A 21,453-nucleotide genomic window follows, 5' to 3' on the forward strand; every position below is an offset into this window, starting at 1 on the left:
CTGCGCCTTCCCCCACAGCCTCTTCCTGGCAGAACCCAGGAGACGTCCTCCGAGGACCTCCACCCCCTCCCCAGCCGCCCTATGTGCTCCAGAAAGACATTACTTTAAGATCTATTGGCCATAGGATCATTAATAAAGCAAACCTTTGATTTTTTGTGGGCCCCGTTTTGTTTGTAAGAGTATTTGCTACTCTGATTTCACTGGATCCTAATGGCACCAGATGGTAGGTAAGCAGCACAGGTATTTCAACTCACCTGGCACTTGAGGGCAGCCAGGAGTCCCACCTAAACCTTCACACAGGGCGGGGAGGGCGTGACTCCCACTGTGGGGGAGTTCCCGACACGGGTGGTAGTCCCGTGCACCCACCAGCCGCAGCACCTCGTCCGCCTCCACGCCCTCTCCCACGCTTGGAGTGGAGACGCACTGAAGGAACTGTGGTTTAGTCATCCTGCGTGGCAAGTGACCAGTGTCCCAGTCACCCCGAGCACAGTGAGCTCCTCTTCCTCTGCCACGTGGGCAGGCCTAGCTGCCCCAGGTCCCCGGCTGCCCGGTAAAGGCCTCTGCTCCCATCGGGGCAGCACGGCCGGGGGAGCTTCCGCCCCGCCGCGGCCCCTGCTCCTGTGTCTGTGCTGTGTCCCCACGTCTGGGCCCTTGCCCGTGTTCCACGGCCGATTTTAAACTCCCGCCCTGGCAGCATTTCCTCACAGCTCCATCCAAGTCTGCGTGACCGGCTCCACTCTCTGTCCACACCCACATATATGGGTATGGAGAGCTATACGGAGAGTTTATAACTCTCGGTGGGTGTTCTGTCCTTTTATGTCTATTGATTCAGTTCCTCTGTTACACTATACGTTCCTCTAGCATAGAAACTGGACGCTTCAGTAGCCCAGGAATTCTGTAACACCAATGGCGATAATAAACATAATACAGTAGACGATGATAAGCTCTCTATGGTTTCAGATGAGCATCTTGTCCTTCTGCTAATGGCCGAAGACAATTCTGTGTCATTGTTAAGACTGTGCTTTGGAGCCAGGCTTTGGGGTTTGAATCCTGCCTTTCCCACTTACTAGCTAAGTGATCCTGGGTGACTTTCCTGACCTTCCTCTGCCTCAGTTTATTTGAAAAGTGGAGATAACAGCCTGACCTGTGGTGGCGCCGTGGACAGAGCATTGACCTGGAACCCTGAGGTCACGGGTCTGAAACCCCAGGCTTGCCCTGTCAAGGCACATACAAGAAGCAACTACTATGAGTTGATGCTTCCCACTCCCCCGCCCCTCACCCCTTCTTTCTCTCTCCTCTCTCTAAAATCAATATATAAAATCTAAAAAAAAAAAAAAAAAAAAAAAAAGTACCTATCTCTAGGATTAAAAGACTTAATGCCTAGAAAGTGCTTATCTGACACACGGCCAGCCCTCCATACAGGTTAACATTGCTGTCACTTCTGAATGTGTGCAATGTGCTAAACAATGTGCTAGAGGCCAGATGAAGATTCTATCATATAATTCTCGCAAAGATGCTCTGACATTGGTACTATCCCAACTCCACACAGAAGACGAAGGCACAGCAAAGTGAAGTCACTTGCCTAAAGATATGGAGCCCATAACATTCAATCTCCCTAGAGGGTGGGGCCACGACACTCTCTATAGGTCACGTGCCATTCTCCCTCACTGCAAGGAAACGTAAGACCATCACACTGCCCTGCAGGAGAGCTCATTGTCCAGGTTGCCAAGTAGTCCTGATGGTGACACTGCTGATCCCTAGCCCCCAAGACATGAAATGTCAGTCTTGGTCCCAGACTATTTCAGAAACAGATTTAAACATTTTTGGAGTGAGGCCAGGGCAAGTGGGAATAAAGATGGCTTGGAAAAAGCAAGTATGAGAAGCAACACTGTAGTCCAAAGTGACCCTCTCATTACCTGCCACTTCCTTCTTGCCATGTACTTCTTCATCCGGTCCTTGGAGAGCTTCTTGGCCTCCATGTTCTTGGTGTCTTTCATTAGCCATGGATGCTGAAGGCACTGGGTACAGTTCAGGCGGTTTCTGAAAGAGGTAGAGATCAGAAGATTTCTAAGCAGGAGGGGACCTCAGAGACGCTGGTCAGATCAGAAATGGGAGGTCACCTATCCCCAGTCACACAGAGCAGAGCCCAGGGCTCTCTGCCCCCAGTCCATCACCATGCCCAGAGTCACTGTGCTCCTGGCCTTCTTCCTCTCTTGGTCCAGGTTACAGACTAGACACAGAATAGGTTAGTGTTAAGAAGGCCTAACCACCGAGTAAGCAACCGGAGCCCTGGGGTCTGGGAAGGATAAGTATCAGAGGGCAGGCATGACTGGGAAGGGCTGGCACCTTATTCCAGGCTGGGCTCATTCTGCTGGTCAGATGAGCTAATCCTTCTGCCTCTCTGACTGGGGGAGGGTGAGTGAAACATTAGGTCCAAATCTCTGAGAACCCCTAAACTTGCATGTCTTATGTTGAGGCTGAGTATCAGATTTTTCCTGTTAAAAAAGAATTATATCTGGCCCTGGCCGGTTGGCTCAGCGGTAGAGCGTCGGCCTAGCGTGCAGAGGACCCGGGTTCGATTCCCGGCCAGGGCACACAGGAGAAGCGCCCATTTGCTTCTCCACCCCTCCGCCGCGCTTTCCCTCTCTGTCTCTCTCTTCCCCTCCCGCAGCCAAGGCTCCATTGGAGCAAAGATGGCCCGGGCGCTGGGGATGGCTCTGTGGCCTCTGCCCCAGGCGCTAGAGTGGCTCTGGTCGCAACATGGCGACGCCCAGGATGGGCAGAGCATCACCCCCTGGTGGGCAGAGCCTCGCCCCTGGTGGGCGTGCCGGGTGGATCCCGGTCGGGCGCATGTGGGAGTCTGTCTGACTGTCTCTCCCTGTTTCCAGCTTCAGAAAAATGAAAAAAAAAAAAAAAAAGAATTATATCCTACATACAACCTATGCATTATGACAACCTTAGAACCATCCTGAAACTCATTTAATCTTTCTCAGAGCTCTGGGAATCCAGAACTACTTCAGGGCCATGACCTTAATTGAACAAGGCTAATAAAGGCCAAAGAATCAGCCTGACCAGGAGGTGGCGCAGTGGATAGAGCGTCGGACTGGGATGCGGAAGGACCCAGGTTCGAGACCCCGAGGTCGCCAGCTTGAGCGCGGGCTCATCTGGTTTGAGCAAAGCTCACCAGTGTGGACCCAAGGTCGCTGGCTCCAGCAAGGGGTTACTCGGTCTGCTGAAGGCCTGCGGTCAAGGCACATGTGAGAAAGCAATCAATGAACAACTAGGAAGTCGCAACACGCAATGAAAAACTAATGATTGATGCTTCTCATCTCTCTCCGTTCCTGTCTATCTCTGCCTCTGTAAAAAAAAAAAAAAAAGAGAAAAAGGCCAAAGAATCAAATGTTAACACACGTAGAAATGTGACTATAAGTAAATTTGCTAGTATAGCAAAGTGTAGTGATCTTAAAATAAAGGGATTAGGAATTATTCTAATTTTCTTATACTCAAATTTTCTATAATTTACATGTATTACTTTTATAATAGAAAAACATTTTTTAAAGTGCTGATTGATGAAGATTTCTGGTTGAAGAAACTTGCTAAGTTGAAAAGTTTATGGGACTCTTGTGTCTTGATCAATTTGAAGTCAGTTCTTTTTTTTTTTTTTTGTATTTTTCTGAAGTTGGAAACAGGAAGGCAGTCAGACAGACTCCTGCATGCGCCCAACCAGGATCCACCCGGCATGCCCACCAGGGGGCGATGCTCTGCCCATCTGGGGCGTCGCTATGTTGCAACCAGAGCCATTCTCACGCCTGAGGCAGAGGCCATGGAGCCATCCTCAGTGCCCGGGCTAACTTTGTTTCAATGGAGCCTTGGCTGCGGGAGGGGAAGAGAGAGACAGAGAGGAAGGAGAGGGGGAGGGGTGGAGAAGCAAATGGGCGCTTCTCCTGTGTGCCCTGGCCGGGAATCGAACCTGGGACTCCTGCATGCCAGGCCGACACTCTACCACTGAGCCAACTGGCCAGGGCGAAATCAATTCTTTGGTAAGTGCATCTTATGAGCATAAAAGGGCCAACACAGCTCACTGAACTAATTCAAGGTCAGGTGAGAGAACCAGGTGTATACATAACACCCCAGTTACCAAATCCTCAGTGAACGAAGCTGTCCTTGGGCCAGAGTTAATCTGATAGAAGCAGAGATCAGAGATTCCTATCAGAGTTGGGAAAGAGGTGTGCATCTCCCTGAGGCACCCAGGGAGTGGGGATCCCTCACAGGAAAGGATTTGGACCCCCTACAACATCCAGGTTATACTTCTGATAAAGACCGTGACATAAAAACGCTGCGATACCTCCCTGCCGAGGAGTGTGGCACGGCCCCTGGAGGAGCTGCCCCGAGACAGCTGAACAGGACTGAGGGGGCGGGTAACCAGAACACAGGAGACCAGCTAAGACCCTCTAGCACTGCTCCTCAGCAACCACGCTCTCCTGTCGCAGGCAGGACCCTCCCAGAGGGGAGGGAGATGACAACAGCCTGGGGAATCTGTGGGACAGGGGGACAGGCAAACCTAGGCCACGAAGTCACGGGCCTTTGCAGAGCCTCCTGCCTGCCCTGGGGTTGGGCTGCCCTCCCTTTCTCAGCCTGTCACACCACCTATTTCAACACCACCCTTCTTGGGCAAAGCTTGTAACTGCTTCTTATTGCTGAATCCAATTCCCCGGGGCCCTGGAGCCATGCCCTGCCTCACCTGGCCACCTGTTTACAGAGGCGGTGGGGAGCCCGACAGGCCAGCTGCTCTCCACTGACACCCCCACTCTTCCCTTTCTATGGGGCGAGCCAGCTCTCCCCACACACATAGCCCCTCACTTCCTGAGGTAACTTAGCTGGTTGCCTCACCAGCTGAGTCCTCGTCAGTGAATTCTGTCTGCCACACCCAAGGCTTCCTCCAGCCTCACCTCCGCTGCTCACTGTCCCCTGCAGCTTGCACCCCCACTCTTCCAGCGCAACGCCTCCCGAGAGCCCGCGTGCCGCCCTTCCCCATGGCCTCCTCCCGAGGGCCCGCGTGCCGCCCTTCCCCGTGGCCTCTTCCTGCCACCTGAGCACACCAGCCTCCCATTCCACAGCTGTTTTGTATATTCGTCCACAGACCACCTGGGCAGGTCCAGACAGCCCCAGAGGTGGAGGCGGGGAACCTCACAGTCTGCACTGAGATGGGGAACAGATGGAGCCGGGAGAGGCCTGAGCCTAGGGCTCTGGGGTCACAGCCTAACTGGCCAGTGGGAGAAGGAAGCTGGCCATGTTCAGGGAGGTGGTTCCTAAGTGATTTAGATATGGAAAACACCAACCCAGAACAGTCCGGACATACGACAGAACCCACAGCTCGGACACCTGCAGACGGGCTGAGTTTCAGTGTGGCTGGCACAGGCCACACCGTGCACAGAGTGAACGGGGCCGTCATTACCCTGCACCCCGAGCACAGAGAGTTAACGGGCCGTCCTTACCCTGCACCCCGAGCACAGAGGGTGAACGGGCCGTCCTTACCCTGCACCCCGAGCACAGAGAGTGAACGGGGCCGTCCTTACCCTGCACCCCGAGCACAGAGAGTTAACGGGCCGTCATTACCCTGCACCCCGAGCACAGAGAGTGAACGGGCCGTCCTTACCCTGCACACCGTGCACAGAGTGAACGGGCCGTCCTTACCCTGCACACCGTGCACAGAGTGAACGGGCCGTCCTTACCCTGCACACCGTGCACAGAGTGAACGGGCCGTCCTTACCCTGCACACCCTGCACAGAGTGAACGGGGCCGTCCTTACCCTGCACCCCGAGCACAGAAGGTGAACGGGGCCGTCCTTACCCTGCACCCCGAGCACAGAAGGTGAACGGGGCCGTCCTTACCCTGCACCCCGAGCACAGAGGGTGAACGGGCCATCCTTACCCTGCACCCCGAGCAGCCGCTCTCCCTGCAGCTCGGGCTTGAGTGAGGTTCTGCTGCTTCTGAAGCCAGGCAGACTGGCGCCTGGGAGCAGGGGCCCAGGGAGACCCCTTCCCTCCCCTACACTCACAGTGCCCACCCTCCCTCCTCAGGTGGGGAGGGGCCCATGGCAGGCCAAGGAAACGGGACCTCCAGACACCAGTCCAGGGAGGGGGGAAGCTGGAAAGATTGAAATCTCAATTCATTACTTCATATCTTTCTTCAGCAAGTTGCTGATAAAATCCTTGGCGTCATCGGAGATCTCGTCGAACGCCTCGTCGTCGAAGTCCCAGGTGGCTGAGGTAACGTTGGCTAAGGTCTCGTTATCATTGTCACCCATGAAGGGGGAAAGTCCACTGACCCTGGGGGAGAAGAGCAGGAGAGCAGGTGAATGGGGTGGGTGTGGCCGGGAAGGGGGGTGAGACGGTCCCCCAGGTAAGTGCAAACTGGGGTGAAAAGAGGCCCCGCACTGCCAAACGCCCGTCCTGCCCCTCCCCCGGGGAAGGAAGAGAGGGCACGGCCCCCGGGGAAGGAAGAGAGAGCACGGCCCCCGGGGAAGGAAGAGAGGGCACGCCCCCCGGGGAAGGAAGAGAGGGCACGCCCCCCGGGGAAGGAAGAGAGGGCACGCCCCCCGGGAAGGAAGAGAGGGCACGCCCCCCGGGAAGGAAGAGAGGGCACGCCCCCCGGGAAGGAAGAGAGGGCACGCCCCCCGGGAAGGAAGAGAGGGCACGCCCCCCGGGGAAGGAAGAGAGGGCACGCCCCCCGGGGAAGGAAGAGAGGGCACGCCCCCCGGGGAAGGAAGAGAGGGCACGCCCCCCGGGGAAGGAAGAGAGGGCACGGCCCCCCGGGAAGGAAGAGAGGGCACGGCCCCCCGGGAAGGAAGAGAGGGCACGCCCCCCGGGGAAGGAAGAGAGGGCACGGCCCCCCGGGAAGGAAGAGAGGGCACGCCCCCCGGGGAAGGAAGAGAGGGCACGGCCCCCGGGAAGGAAGAGAGGGCACGGCCCCCGGGGAAGGAAGAGAGGGCACGCCCCCCGGGGAAGGAAGAGAGGGCACGGCCCCCCGGGAAGGAAGAGAGGGCACGGCCCCCGGGGAAGGAAGAGAGGGCACGCCCCCCGGGGAAGGAAGAGAGGGCACGCCCCCGACTGCGGTGGCCCAGCCTCCTCTCAGGGCTCGGTGCTGCTGGGGTCCCTGCTCTGCACACCGCCTTCCTGTGAGGCTGAGGCCGCGGGGATCGACTCCCGCTGACCTCTTCCCGCAGTCCACAGCGGGCCCTCCGCCCTGTCTCCTGTTCCCCCAGAGCCCAGGCTACAGCGGCGTCCCACACAGCCTGCCAGTTCCCTGTGCTCCTCCCCTCACCATGGCGGCCGCGTGGCACACAGCGCCATCCCTGCCCCTGTCCGCCCCTGCCGCCGGCATCACGAGGGCCCAGCACACACGTGCTCAGCAAGCACAGGCATAGAGAAGAATGGCGGCTTTGAATCAGCACCGTGGGCTCAGTGAGCCGTCTACACTTAGGTTCAGTGCGCTAGCGGCAGTTAGGCCCGGCCAGAAATTCCGTAAGAGGAAAGAGCACAGCCTGTGTGTTCACTGGTGACCTTGGACAGTTCCCCTAAGCACTCCGTGTCACAGATTCCTCCTCTAAAAAGGAGGACCCACTACTTAACCACAGTGGTCAGTACTTCTCCTCCCCGTCCTCACCCTCCCCACCCCCATCACGGCAGCAAACATTCACCACACATTTACGACGCGCCAGGCTCTCGGAGACTAACAGAGACGAACACATCCAATCTTAACATCACCCTACAATGCAGGTTACTCACTAGTTTGTGTAACAGATGAGGAAACTGAGGCACAGAGTGGGGTGAGAGACTCACAGCCAGTGAGATATGAACCCAGGTGTGGTAACTGCAAAACCAGCTCAAAGTGTCCTATCCTGTTTAACAAGCTACTGAGCTGCTTTTCAGACACAACAGAGCACAACCGTACCTGGAACCAGTCTCCCATGGGTGGGATTCAGCCGGTTTGCACCAGTTCGGCAGAACCGACACCTAATTTTTTGTTGAGTTTGGCCAACCGGTTGTTAAAATGGCACTTGTAATCAGGGCTCTAAGGTGGACGCCTGGGCAGCCCCCTATGTGGAGATCACAGATTTACATTCCTTACTCTCTTAACTCTCATCTGCACAACAGTGTATTCTAAGTGCCCATAGGAATGCTCATTCCATCCATAGGTGAAAAAAATTGCAAGTGAGGATGCCAATCAAGAGGCAATATGGAAATATCTTAAATAACAGTTTTATTGTTTTTTGACAAATATTATTTAATATTTTTAATTAATATTTTAAAACTTTCTTATAATCTTGTTTTGTGTACCTCTTTTATTGTTCTTATTTAAGTATTAAACGCATGAAATAATAAACTACCTTTTGGTATATCATTTTTTTATACTTAAAACAGTCATTAGGGCAGAGAACCAGTTGTTAAATTATTTGAATCCCACCACTGCTCCCTTCCCCCATTGGACCAAAGGACTGGGACACAACTGGAACTCGAATACCAGAACCTTTCTGAAGAGAAGGGTCCAAAGACCCAGTGCTGAACCCCTTACCATAATGGCCAGGTTCCAAGGTCCTCTAATTAAGACCTGCCCAACTGCACTCTGCATACACGCTCCCCCTAACCCTCGAAAAGCCCCTTAACCGAGTCCAGCGGGCGAGATGGTTCCGAGGCATTGCCAAGTCTCCCATCTTCTTGGTTGCCACCTCTGTGATCAATAAGCCTTTCCTTACTCCAGTCTCTGATGTTTAGAGTTTTGGATTTTCAAAACATGGGGCGCATGAACAGTGGCAGTGTCTGTCACTAGAGACTGTAACTTAACTGCCACCTTTCTATGCATATTTCTGTGAAGACGGAGTAAGTCGCAGAGCACTGCACGAAGCCTGGTCCACAGGAAGGGGCGCAGTTCGTGAGCACGGGGCTCACCCTTCTGTGTGCAGTCTACCCCACTGCCTCCCCCACCTGTGATCTCAGCAATGACTCATCTACTCACAGCATGTGCTAAATAGAATTCAGAAGGTGAAGTATCTCAAAGGTAGAGAGAACAGCTTTATGAGATATTAGCTCCCCTCTCACCTCCGAGCCCTTCACTGTCAGTCACATCAGCATCCACACCCCACGCACCCTGACCTAGGGCCACCCTCCTAGTGCACAGGGTCCCCTCCCCCTCCATCGATGGGCCCACTCTTGGTTCAATGTTTACTGCCATCATCTTGAGCTTGCTAATAATGTTCGAGCAAGTGACCCCAGAAATTATGCAGCTGGTCATGTCCTGACTCTCCCTGAGCCCCGTGATGAATCTAGGGTTCATGCCACCAACTTCCCAAGTTAAGGCTCCACTGATGTCTCTTCTCCCAAGTCCTTATGAACCCATCATCTTAAGCAGTAACATAGAGCCTTCTGGAGCTGTTTTGGCATTCAAGAGGCTTCAGCTTATGAAATATACCTGTACAGAACTAAGTTTTGTAAAGTAAAACCCACTGAAATACTGTGAGGAAAACTTGCCATGAAAGGAACCTTCTGAAACCTTTTGTAAAAGGAAGAAAGCTTTTGTGATGTGAATTATCTCACTCTAATCAATAGATTTGTGTTTTTGAATAACAGATTTTTACAGATGGCTTTAAACAGCAAGATACCGACTTATGTTTTAAGAATGCATGGAGCCTGACCAGGCGGTGGCGCAGTGGATAGAGCATTGGACTGGGATGCGGAGGACCTAGGTTCGAGACCCCGAGGTCGCCAGCTTGAGTGTGGGCTCATCTGGTTTGAGCAAAGCTCACCAGCTTGGACCCAAGGTCGCTGGCTCGAGCAAGGGGTTACTCGGTCTGCTGTAGCCACACAGTCAAGGCACATATGAGAAAGCAATCAATGAACAACTAAGGTGTCACAATGAAAAACTAATGATTGATGTTTCTCATCTCTCCATTCCTGTCTGTCTGTCCCTATCTATCCCTCTCTCTGACTTTCTCTCTGTCTCTATAAAAAAAAAATGCATGGAGGTCATCCCTCTCAGTCACATTACAGTGGGGAAGAGGGGCAGTTTATCAGCCTCTGAGTCTGCACTGTTCTCTGCTCTTTCTCCCTTGTGTTCAGCAAGGGTACTGGGCTAGAATTCCCAGGGGCTGTCTTCCCTCTCTGCCATCCCATGCGACCTGTTTAAAAAAAAAAAAAAAAAAAAAAAAAAGGGGGAATAACAGGCCAAAGATGGAGTCATCTGCCCTCACAACATCAAACCAAGACTTAACTTAATTGTAACTTCAACTTCTTCTGGAAATGTGATCTTTAACTTGTCAGTCTGAAGCTCCCTAGTCTGCATGATCAAACAAAGTCCCGCTGTTCCCTTCCCCCTAAAAGAAGAGAACCCGGCCTGGAACAGTCCTTCCTCTGCTCTGACTTCTCTGCTCCACCCTCCTTCTGCCTCCAGAAGCCTTCCCTTCTGTGCAGCTGCCAGGAGCGTCCGTGTACTAGGGGATGCTGCCCCCTGTGACTTGTTCAATACAGTCCGTGCGATCTTCACATGTACTCCGTTGAATTTTTGTTCATTAGCAGACTTAAGTCAGCCCCATCGAGAAGCGGCTGACTCCTGCCTGTCAGCCACCTGCTTCCTACTGCTTTTACATTTCTCCATTTGAAACACACAGGAGGGAGAGTCCTGCAGCACTCCAAAAGATTGCAGAAAGAGCAAACAACCCTGCTGTGGAATGCTGAAAGGTCCCCTTCTGTAAACCTCCTTTCCTAATTAGGAACTGTAATCCTGCAAAGATAGACCGTAATCTCTGCCATGTGCGTGGCCAGGGGGGGCCTCCTGGCCCCTGGCCTCTGGCGCTCCTCCCTCCTGGCAGCCCATCCATCTGAAATCCCTGAGCCCCTGGCTCCTCGCCCACCGCTGAGCTCGGGCATCTCCCCCATTAAAGAGCATGTCTCTAAAATAACACTTGGAATACATGCAGAGCGTGATGACAGAGAGTGTTCTAATTTTAGTAATACTGTTTCTGGGTGGTGGGATTTTTCAGAATTTTTTTAAACTTTCTTCTTTGAACTTTCACTTTAGTGTCAAAATTTATGTCAGAAACATACGTTCTTTCATTAAAAAATTAACCCAGCCCTGGCCGGTTGGCTCAGCGGTAGAGTGTCGGCCTGGCGTGCGGGGGACCCGGGTTCAATTTCCGGCCAGGGCACATAGGAGAAGCGCCTATCTGCTTCTCCACCCTTCCCCCCCTCCTTCCTCTCTGTCTCTCTCTTCCCCTCCCACAGCTGAGGCTCCACTGGAGCAAAGATGGCCCGGGCGCTGGGGATGGCTCCTTGGCCTCTGCCCCAGGCGCTAGAGTGGCTCTGGTCGCGGCAGAGCGATGCCCCAGAGGGGCAGAGCATCGCCCCCTGGTGGGCAGAGCATCGCCCCTGGTGGGCGTGCCGGGTGGATCCCGGTCGGGCACATGCGGGAGTCTGTCTGTCTCTCCCCGTTTCCAGCTTCAGAAAAATACAAAAAAAAATAAAAAAAAATTAACCCAATAACAAACAAGATAACCCTAGCATGAAAGACTAAACCACTCACCTCTTTTCCTAGTCTTACCTACCTAGTTCTTAACTGAAAGAAATCAGAGCATGTCACACCAAAATATGACAGAAGGATTGGTTTAAGCTGAGGGCAGTTTTGTCTTTCTGTCTAAAAGCAGGGCATAAATTTCCTTTTGTAGAGAAGACTCTTATACGCATAACCAACTTGTTAACCAACCGTTATTTACCATACATTTCCTAGGGCCTTCTCACAACTGAACCCCCCAGAAGCTCCAACCCTTTTCCTGATCTAGTTACTTCTCTACAATTTATCGCTCTTTGTTAAAATAGTATATAAGCTTCAAATTCTAAATGCCTCCTTGAGTCACATTTCTTTATCTCTTATGCATGTGTACACAACTCTTTTCTTTTTCCCTTGTTACTCGTTCTGCAGTTTGATGCGCAGGCCACCGCGACTGAAGCTGAAAGCGTAGAGGCGAGTTTTCCTCCCCAGCATAACCACCAGATTTACCCGGTTCTCACCACATTGTAATCTGCGTGGGCAAATGTTTTGATGCTCTTGTTCTTTACTCGACATAGTGTTTCGTCAGTGTATAGAGTCTTCATGTTCATTTTTAGTGGTCAAATACTAGTCTTTGTGCTGTCGAGTCACAAAGGTCACAACTGCAGGGTGTTCTGATTTCTCAATTCTCAATACTTCACTGCAGCAAAGCTTTGCCCAGGGAATCTGACTGGAGGCCTGTCCTGCTCACAGGGCAGAATGGCAGGAGAGAGAGGGTACAGGAATGCTTCCCGGACTCCTCCTCCTCCATGGTGTTTCTCAAGTAGCAAACAGATGACCCTGCTACACGAACCGCTGGCTAAGGGGATCCACATCTGCTAGCAGACTGCTGAGTGCCTAAGGCGGGATTCGCCTTTGACCCCATTTTAGCCTTCAAATACTTAAGTGTGGGGGGCGATCTGAGAGGGTTGGCAGATCCTACAGGCAAAGTTGGGTGTCATAGTGTGCAGTGCCTTAGGAAGCAGAGAGCTGGGGTTTAGTCACACTACCCACAACCCCCGAACCTGGAGAGCAAAAGCTGCAGGCGGTGGCTGGGCCTGGTGTGGGCAGGGGTACCCGGAGGTCACAGGAACTGGACTAAGAAACCAGCTCATGCTCATCAGTGGAGAGGGGGGGGGGACAGGGCAGCCCTGGGCGGGGCTCCTGGGTCCCTCTGAAGAGCCCCGCATTCACACCCACATCTGAGGAGGTACCTGACGGGCACTGGGACTCCCCCGGGCGCACGTGCTGCTGACCCCAGAGCTAGACTCTGGCTCTCTGACTACGGCAGCTGCTCAACAAGTGAGCAGAAACGGAAATCGGTCACTGAGCCCAGTCAGCCAGGAAGATGGCTGGGAGGAGACAGCAGAGCAGTCACTGCTCTTAACCTTGGTTTGGGGGAGAGACAGAGTTCTGGAGGGCAGGACACAGGGAAGGGCTGCGGTGTCCCCAAAGGCAGTGAGGGAACACCAAGTCCTCAGGAAACAGAGGAGAAGGAGATGGGAGAAGGGAAGTCTTAGAAAGAAGGTGGGGCTCAAAATTTCTTCCACACTGAAGCGTGGCCTATAGCGCCCCTGTCCTCTTTCCTCTTTCCCGCTGGAAACCAAAGCGGAGTCTCCAGGAGATTCACAAAACCTACCAGGCTCTCTTCAGACTCGGGTGAGAGGGCAGGGCCCACAGCCACCTGCGCAGCTCCGCTCGGCCTGGAAACCCAGGGCAGGACAGGCTCCGCCCTGACCTCTCCCACGCTGCTTTCTTAAGAGGTGCTCACCAGACGTGCTCAATACTAAGTTACCACCTGTCCCCTCACCCCATGGACTTCCCATCTCTCACTGGCCCCAGAAAAGAGAGAGCGGGGTGGGGAGGAGGTTCTCCGGTACAGATGTGGACACGGCCTGCCAGGGGCTGTCAGATAGACAGCCAAGCTTAGGAGAGACAGACAGAGGGTGCATGGGGCGCCAGAGAACCTCTTCTGGGTGCTTCAGCTGCGGCTCCAGGTTTCCGCAGTAAAGGAAGCAATCTGGCTGGCCCCAACTGCTGTTTTCAGCACCATGCACTCTGCTGAGAGCCTTGCTCCGGAGGGGAACTGCCAAACCTCGATCCCCACTGTGAGAGCCAGCGGGAAGGAGTCCCGGAGGACAGAGCGGCCCACAGCAATGGGTGCTGGAGTCGGGACCCTGAGGAGACGGCTGGGGGCTGTGTGGGCTGAGCTGCATCCCCGCCACACCCACCTCTCTCCCTGCCCCAACCCCCCTGCCCAAACTATGTACTTCAGGATGGCGCCCCACTCACCACAATAATTTTCTCCCCATTTTAAAAGCTCTTCCCTATTTCTTGGTCTTAGCTTTAAAAAATAATCTAGTAAACAATATACCATATTATCCAAATGACTATGTTCCTCCACCTAAAAGGATTTTCATTTAAAAATAAAGTGCTCTTCTAGATGATATAAACCCAACAGGAATGTATAATATATTCACTAACATGCATGCACCAGAATCCCCGCAACACCCCCAAATAGAAGCTATTCGAAAGCCCATCAGCGTAGAATGCATACATAAGTGGGGGGATGTTCACACAGAGGATGGCAAAGCACTAAAAACGAGCAACTGCAACTACACACAGTAATATGAAGGGGCCTCACAATCAGCGCTGAGCAAAAGAAGCAAGACGTACCTTTCTGTATGATTTCATTTCTATCAAGTTCAAGAACAGGCAAAACGAATGCAGAATGTTAGACGTGAAGCTCCTAGTTACTCACATCTGCAGGTTTAGTAACTGTGTGGACCACTAGGAGGACCCTGGGGCCCTTGTGCTTGGTTTATAGTCTGATTATGGGCTACACAGATATGTTCACTGTGGAGTTTACTTAGCAGTCTAGTCACTGCTGTCCCTGACCAGCAGGGAGACCCAAGTCCCTAGTTTGCCCAGGACTGTCCCTGCTTTAGCACTAAAAGTCCTGCATCCAGGGAAACTCATCTGCTGTGGGTGAACTGGGATGGCTGGTCACGCTCCAGGACAGTGGAGAGCGGACAGCCACGTGGGATTCCTTGGCCACGGTCATCTCAATGCCAGATGAAGATTGAATCCCTGCCATGACCCACTCCCAGGTTTGTTCTGAGGATTAGACAAGAGTGGCTGTGAAAGTCCGTGACTGCCAGTGAGCTCAACTCCACAGCAGCGGGAAACCCATGGAGACAGTAAGGCAAGTCCCTGAGGGCTGCAGAGGGAAGCAGGGTCCACACTAGACCTCAGGACAGCTGGATCGGACAGAGTGAGCTGACCAAAGACTGCTTCTCTAGATTCAAGGGTCTCCTCCAGGACCAAAGGTTCAGCGTGAGCATCGTCCAGCCTGGAGCAGCCCCTGAAGGTGCAGGCGAGACCCTCTGTGAGCATCGTCCAGCCTGGAGCAGCCCTGAAGGTGCAGGCAAGACCCTCTGTGAGCATCGTCCAGCCTGGAGCAGCCCTGAAGGTGCAGGCGAGACCCTCTGTGAGCATCGTCCAGCCTGGAGCAGCCCTGAAGGTGCAGGCGAGACCCTCTGTGAGCATCGTCCAGCCTGGAGCAGCCCTGAAGGTGCAGGCGAGACCCTCTGTGAGCATCGTCCAGCCTGGAGCAGCCCTGAAGGTGCAGGCGAGACCCTCTGTGAGCATCGTCCAGCCTGGAGCAGCCCTGAAGGTGCAGGCGAGACCCTCTGTGAGCATCGTCCAGCCTGGAGCAGCCCTGAAGGTGCAGGCGAGACCCTCTGTGAGCATCGTCCAGCCTGGAGCAGCCCTGAAGGTGCAGGCGAGACCCTCTGTGAGCATCGTCCAGCCTGGAGCAGCCCCTGAAGGTGCAGGCGAGACCCTCTGTGAGCATCGTCCAGCCTGGAGCAGCCCCTGAAGGTGCAGGCGAGACCCTCTGCCCTGCTGGTCCTTATTCACTAACGAGCCAGGACTCCAGAGTCAGATGCGGTTCTCTTTGCCCATCCGCTCCCTAGTTCCTGGAGCCGGGCTGGAGCCGGGCTGGAGCCGGGCTGGAGCCAGGAGAGGCAGAACAAAGCACTCCTGGCCAGGGGCTTCTCCTCTGCTGCTCTGGGGAAGCTATGGAAGAGGGGAGGACATCAGGTAGGGAAGGGGGTGACTCTGGGGTCAGACTATGACACAGGTTCAGCTGAGGGAGGCTGTCATTACAGGCCGCAGTGAGAGTAAAACTCTCATGGGAAAAAGCCACGCTGCACAATCGCCCACTGTTGCTAACACTTTTGTAACAGTGGTTCCCAGCCCCAGCTGTACAGCAACACCTAGAGCCCCTTCTCACACTGGGGTCTCAGAGAGCCTTCTTAGAGGACCTCTTCCTATTTTCTAATTTTCCTTTTGCTTTAACAACAAAAAATATTTTTTCAAAATGAATACCCGCCTGTCTACACCCTCTGAGTAACCATCCCAGAATATGCGTTGCCACACAAGCTCAGGGGCTGCCTCTGAGGCCAGTGACTGTCTGCAGCCTGGGGCCTCGGAGATTAAACCAGCGGGATCCCACCAAGAGGGTGTCTTCCAGCGACTATACACTCTATAATCTTCATACAACATCAGGGTGGTTAACTCTTTCACGAACCGACACAAAATTTCTGACAGAGCAGCGGTTGAAAAACACCACCGAGTCTGGTACTCAGAGTACAGTCTTTGGACCAGCACCACGGGCAACCTGAGTCCTCCTAGAAATGATTCTCAGGGACCCCAGATCCTGTGAATCAGACCCTACAACCTAAAGAGAGGCCTAGGCGAGTCACACGTGCTGCCGTCTGTGCAGCACTGACCCCCTCTTCTCTAGCATTTTTAACTGGAATGGCGTGTTTCCCACCCGACTTCCCAATTCTAACGACTGTGTTGGCTGTCTGTTGTCTGCTGGCTTCGCTGAAGGCTCTGTCAGCAATCAGCCCATATCTGACACTCCGAGTTGGCGTCCCTCTGCTGTGAGGATGGGGTGCTGCCCTCTGAAGTCAATGACGCCCAGAGGAGATGTGCTCCTGGCTCCCTCCCTCCTCCTCCACATACTCAGACAAGTGAAGCTGAACCACACCTTACGGGCATACCGCCACCCTCCTGACCAAGGCCCCAGGCTGGCCCGCACTGGGGAGGGTGGGGGCCGGCCCAGAGGCAGGTCCTGGTGTGTGGAGCTGGGTGCTCCCCCAGGAGTGTGAAGTGGCTGCTGCCCAGGGAGCACACGGAGGGCGAGCCAGGGGGTGACACGGAGCCTGCCGCCCTCCTGACCGTGGGGCAGGCTCCCCGTCACGAGCCACCAGGGCCCCCTGATCGTCAGGGCATTCTGGGGACTCTCCTGTGGGACTGTGCCCCCACCCCCAAGCAGCCGAGACTCACAGGATGTAGCAGATGACCCCGATGCTCCACATGTCCGTTGCGTAGCTGATGGGCTCATAGTTGATCACTTCAGGTGCCACAAACTCCGGGGTGCCAAAGAGGACCTTCAGAGACCCTGCATTCTCTGCAACCAGGAGAGAGAGGGATCAACTGCCCGCACATTGTGGAGCCAGCCCACAGTCCGCAGACACCCTCCCCCAGGAGGGACACAGACGGGGCCCCGCCCTCAGCTGCTCTCTCCTCGGAAAACGGCACAGAGACAGGGCCGCCCCGTGAACCAAGTGCGTCAGTACGCGGTGAAACCGACGAAACCCACAACACACGCCCTCGCCTCACACGTCCCCAGCGGGGGGCTCTGCCTGCTCCTGTGTCTGTCTCTCCAGGAGCCCCCGAGGCAGGGGCTGTGACTAGTGCTCGACAGGACTCTCTGCCATTCACTGTGCTGCCAACCCTGCTGCTCCACAAGGACTTTCCCGCAGTATTTCATGTTCTTGACACCCCGGGGGGGGAGGTGTGACCGCATGCTCCTGGGGAGGACACGGGGGTCCAGGGAAGTGCAGGGACTGACCCACCCGGTGAACAGTGGCGGTCAGCAGCTCAGCCCAGCGGCCTGACTCCTGAGTGTGTTTCCCCTACGACACGGCCTCCCCACATGTAGTGTCCTGTCTCTCCTCCCAGGAGCTACTGGAGGACAGTCAGGGAAAGCTTTAACCTCAAGGTTGTGTCTCTGAGCCATAAAAGACAAGAGATGTCCGGAAGTGTGCATACAGGCACCAGCTCCTGGAGGGCCTGTCAGCCGTGGGCGTGGCACACCTCTGCACTGTGGGTCGCACCTGGTCTTATTTAATTATAGAGCCTACACGTGTTCTCAGACAAAGCACTTAACAGGTCTCGGACACGGAAGCTCTGCGCTAGCTCCACCTGAACCCTCCCTGCTGCATTCCCACCTTCCCGGTCGCCGGTCCTGGTGGACACCCTGTCCCCGCCCTGTCCCCTCACCAAGGGAGCCTGCACGTGTGTCCCTTGGGCTCTGATACTGCTAGCCAGTTGTGCCTTCTTTGTTGAACTGTACTTTCTTTTTTGAAAGAGAGAGAGAGAGAGAAGCATCAACTCATAGTTGCTACACTTCAGTTGTGTACTGATTGCTTCTTATATGTTCCTTGCTTGGGAATTGGACCTTGGGCTCAAACCGAGCCAGTGACCCCTTGCTCAAGCCTGTGACCTTGGGTGTTTGAACCGGTGACCTCAGTGTTGCAGGTCATCGCTCTATCCACTGCGCCCCCACTGGTGAGCTGTGGAAACTGTTAGTGGGTCCTGCCTGGAGGCGGGGCCGGCACACCCAGTGGTGGCCCCACGCCGTGCCCTCAGCAGGAGAGGGCAGAGCAGGTGCACTCGCCCCAACTCCGGGCACTGATCCCCAGGGAGTCACAGCCCAGCAGGACCTCACTCCCTCGCCTTCCTCTTTATTAGCCACATGGCCTCGGCCAAGACTGTGTCCTGTGGAAACATGGAGGATGTAAATGTAAGGAAGTAGCATCCCAACGTGAGTTTTGCAGCTGAAGGCTCCAGAATGGAAAATATAAGAGGAATAATAACAACCAGAACAATAAATTGCTAACACTTACATGATGCCTACTTACTATGTGCAAGGAACTGTTCTTATCACTGTACCTACATTAATTCATTTGATGCCCATAATAACTCTGGGAGGTGGGTACTTCTATCCCACTTTATTTGTGGTTTTTTTTTGTATTTTTCCGAAGCTGGAAACGGGGAGAGACAGTCAGACAGATTCCCACATGCGCCTGACCAGGATCCACCTGGCACACCCACCAGGGGCAATGCTCCGCCCACCAGGGGGCGATGCTCTGCTCCTCCAGGGTGTCGCTCTGCCGCGACCAGAGCCACTCCAGCGCCTGGGGCAGAGGCCAAGGAGCCATCCCCAGCGCCCGGGCCATCCCTGCTCCAATGGAGCCCCGGTTGTGGTTGTGGGAGGGGAAGAGAGAGACAGAGAGGAAGGGGGGGGGGGTGGAGAAGTAAATGGGCACCTCTCCCATGTGCCCTGGCCGGGAATCAAACCCGGGTCCCCCACATGCCAGGCCGACGCTCCACCACTCAGCCAACTGGCCAGGGCCCTATCCCACTTTACAGGTGGAGAATTCAAGACTTAGAGTCACACAGCTAGTAAGTGGCAGGGGTAGGATCTGACCTGAGCTGTCTCCACGGTTTCCAATTTTAACTCTCATACCATGGATTCCCTTAATACCCAGTGTGTGGGACACACCCACAGCCACTGTCACTACACGCTGGTGACAACAGGAGTGGCGGATCAGCCTTACCCAGCCTTCTGGCCAGACCGAAGTCGATGAGCTTGATCCTGGTGCCGGTCTTGTTGACGCACATGATGTTCTCGGGCTTCAGGTCCAGGTGGACGATCCCCTGCTTGTGGATATACTCCACCCCCTCCGAGATCTGCTTCATGTACTTGATGCACTCGCGCTCTGTCAGCTCGAAGTCCTCGTCAATGATGCGCTCGAACAGCTCGCCCCCCGACACGCTGCGGGAACAGTGGGGGTCAGACCACAGGATCAGAGCCTAGGCTGGCAGGGAGCCTGGCCAAGGGCAGGTGGGTGGCCGAGGAGACCGGCAGGAAAGCCCAGGGTGCTGGGGTGCTGGGCACTTTCTGCAGCTTTCTGAGTTCTCGGTCCCTGCCCTGTTCCACTGGTCTCAGCCTCCCATGTGTGAAGAGGGCCCAGGCCTCCCAGTTTCCTGTTTGGGGGGCTTCTGCCTGCGCCCACTAAGCTGTCAGGGGGTTCAGGGAAGCACCTAGGCTGGGCAGTTTCAGGGGTGGTCATGACCGAGAGACCCAGAAATGACCCCCTGCTGGGCAGCTAGCTTCCATTCCCTAAATGACTACAGATGTATAAGGGATCATTCCTTTTTTTTTTTTTAAGATTTTATTTACTGATTTTACAGAGGGGATGGGGAATGAGAATCATCAATTTATAGTTGCTTCACTTTAGTTGTTCATTGATGGTCTGTCTTATGTGTCTTGACCAGGCCAAGCCCAGGGTTTCAAACTGGCGACCCCAATGTTCCAGGTCAACACTCTATCCACTGCGCCACCACAGAAGAGACTAGGGGATCATTCTTGTACTCCAGCCGTGTCCTTTAGTTATAGAGAACTGAAGCTTATATACAATCTTAAATAATGAGCTTTAGCAAATTCGTGGCTGTAACCTACTATACTTAACAGTTGTGATTAATTTGCTTCCTCTGGCTAGGCCTATAGTATCAGCTTACTCCTTCCAGCCATAACTCACTGGTCTTGCCTGCTCCATTGCCCAGGCTGCAAGTGTAGTACCATCCTTCCTGCTGGGCCTTTGGGTTCTGGCCACGGTATTTCTGGGGCCCACAGTGGGCATCTTCCGCTAAAGACCGTCCTAGAGGTGCAGGTAGCTGCTTACTGCCCTTCAGTGCAAGTGCATGGCCTCCCTTTCTGAGTCACACGGGCCTTCTCTCTTCCCATCCCCCCCTCTGCCCCACCTTCCTTGCTCTCTGCTTGGAGAGTTTAAAGCGTCTCCTTGGTAACTCGTGCAGCATCTAGACATCAATAAGCTCTTTTCTACAATGACCCGTAGGTACGTCTGCTGAACAAGGCTGGTGGGCTTCACTCCAGGCTAGTCCTCTTCCAAGGGCCCTCCCTCTTCTAAGGGGTGTCATCAAGAAGAAAAAGAGCTGAGTTTGAATCCTGTCTCTGCCTTTTACAAGCTGTGTGAACATGGGTGAGTTAATCTTTCTGAGCCCCACTTTTGTACATCATGTGATTGCTAGGCACACAGGAACCTCTGTGAAACAGCATGCCTGACATACGGTAGGTGCTCAGCACGAATTATCGCCAAGTGGATCTTGTCACTGATCCCGGAGGGAGAGACAGACAGGGACATACCCTGGGGCCCAGCATACCGCAGCCTCTGTCAGGCTGGCCTCAATCACCACATGGCAGCCACTTTCACTTCTGGACTGGCTGAGCTGGGAGAGATGATCTGTGCCAGTGGCCTCTAGGAGACGCTGAACCAACCCTTCAGAACCAGTCAAGATGGAGGTCCTACAGTGACCAGCAGGTGGCGCCTCTGTCCTCAAGGTTTCCACCCAGGCTCCATGTCAAACTAATCATCTCTGTTCTTAGGTCGCAGGTGATTCTTAACATCTCTGTGCCTCAAAGATGCAGATAAGAACAGCACCACCTCACAGGACTGCTGTGACGACTCAGTGAGATAATACACCCAGAGTGCTTAGAAGAGTGCCTGGCGCATAAAAAGTGCTCAATAATGTGATTTCCCCCCTCTTTTTTTGTCCATGTACACTTGAAAAGAATATACCATACATCCTGCTGCTTTGGGGTAAAGTGCTCTAAAGATATCAATTAAGTCCATCTGATCTAGTGTGTCATTCAAAGTAATTTCCTTGTTGATTTTCTATCTGAAAGATCTATCCACTGATATTAATGGGTGTTAA

The 21,453-nt window shown here is 54.0% G+C and overlaps 1 protein-coding gene across 4 annotated transcripts in view; it reads right to left on the reverse strand.

The window, feature by feature from the left end:
• The window catches only part of MYLK (myosin light chain kinase), a 302,110-nt gene that overhangs the window by 10,986 nt on the left and 269,671 nt on the right, over positions 1-21,453 (reverse strand). For all 4 annotated transcript variants that reach the window (XM_066241755.1, XM_066241756.1, XM_066241754.1 and 1 more), the window contains 4 exons: positions 19,275-19,492; positions 16,936-17,059; positions 6,177-6,329; positions 1,917-2,040 (listed from right to left, as the gene is read on the reverse strand). In XM_066241755.1, the coding sequence (XP_066097852.1) occupies positions 1,917-2,040; positions 6,177-6,329; positions 16,936-17,059; positions 19,275-19,492 (619 nt within the window). The remainder of the gene's footprint in view (positions 1-1,916; positions 2,041-6,176; positions 6,330-16,935; positions 17,060-19,274; positions 19,493-21,453) is intronic.

This window comes from Saccopteryx bilineata, chromosome 8, assembly GCF_036850765.1.
Source record: "Saccopteryx bilineata isolate mSacBil1 chromosome 8, mSacBil1_pri_phased_curated, whole genome shotgun sequence".
Taxonomy (NCBI): Eukaryota; Metazoa; Chordata; class Mammalia; order Chiroptera; family Emballonuridae; genus Saccopteryx; species Saccopteryx bilineata.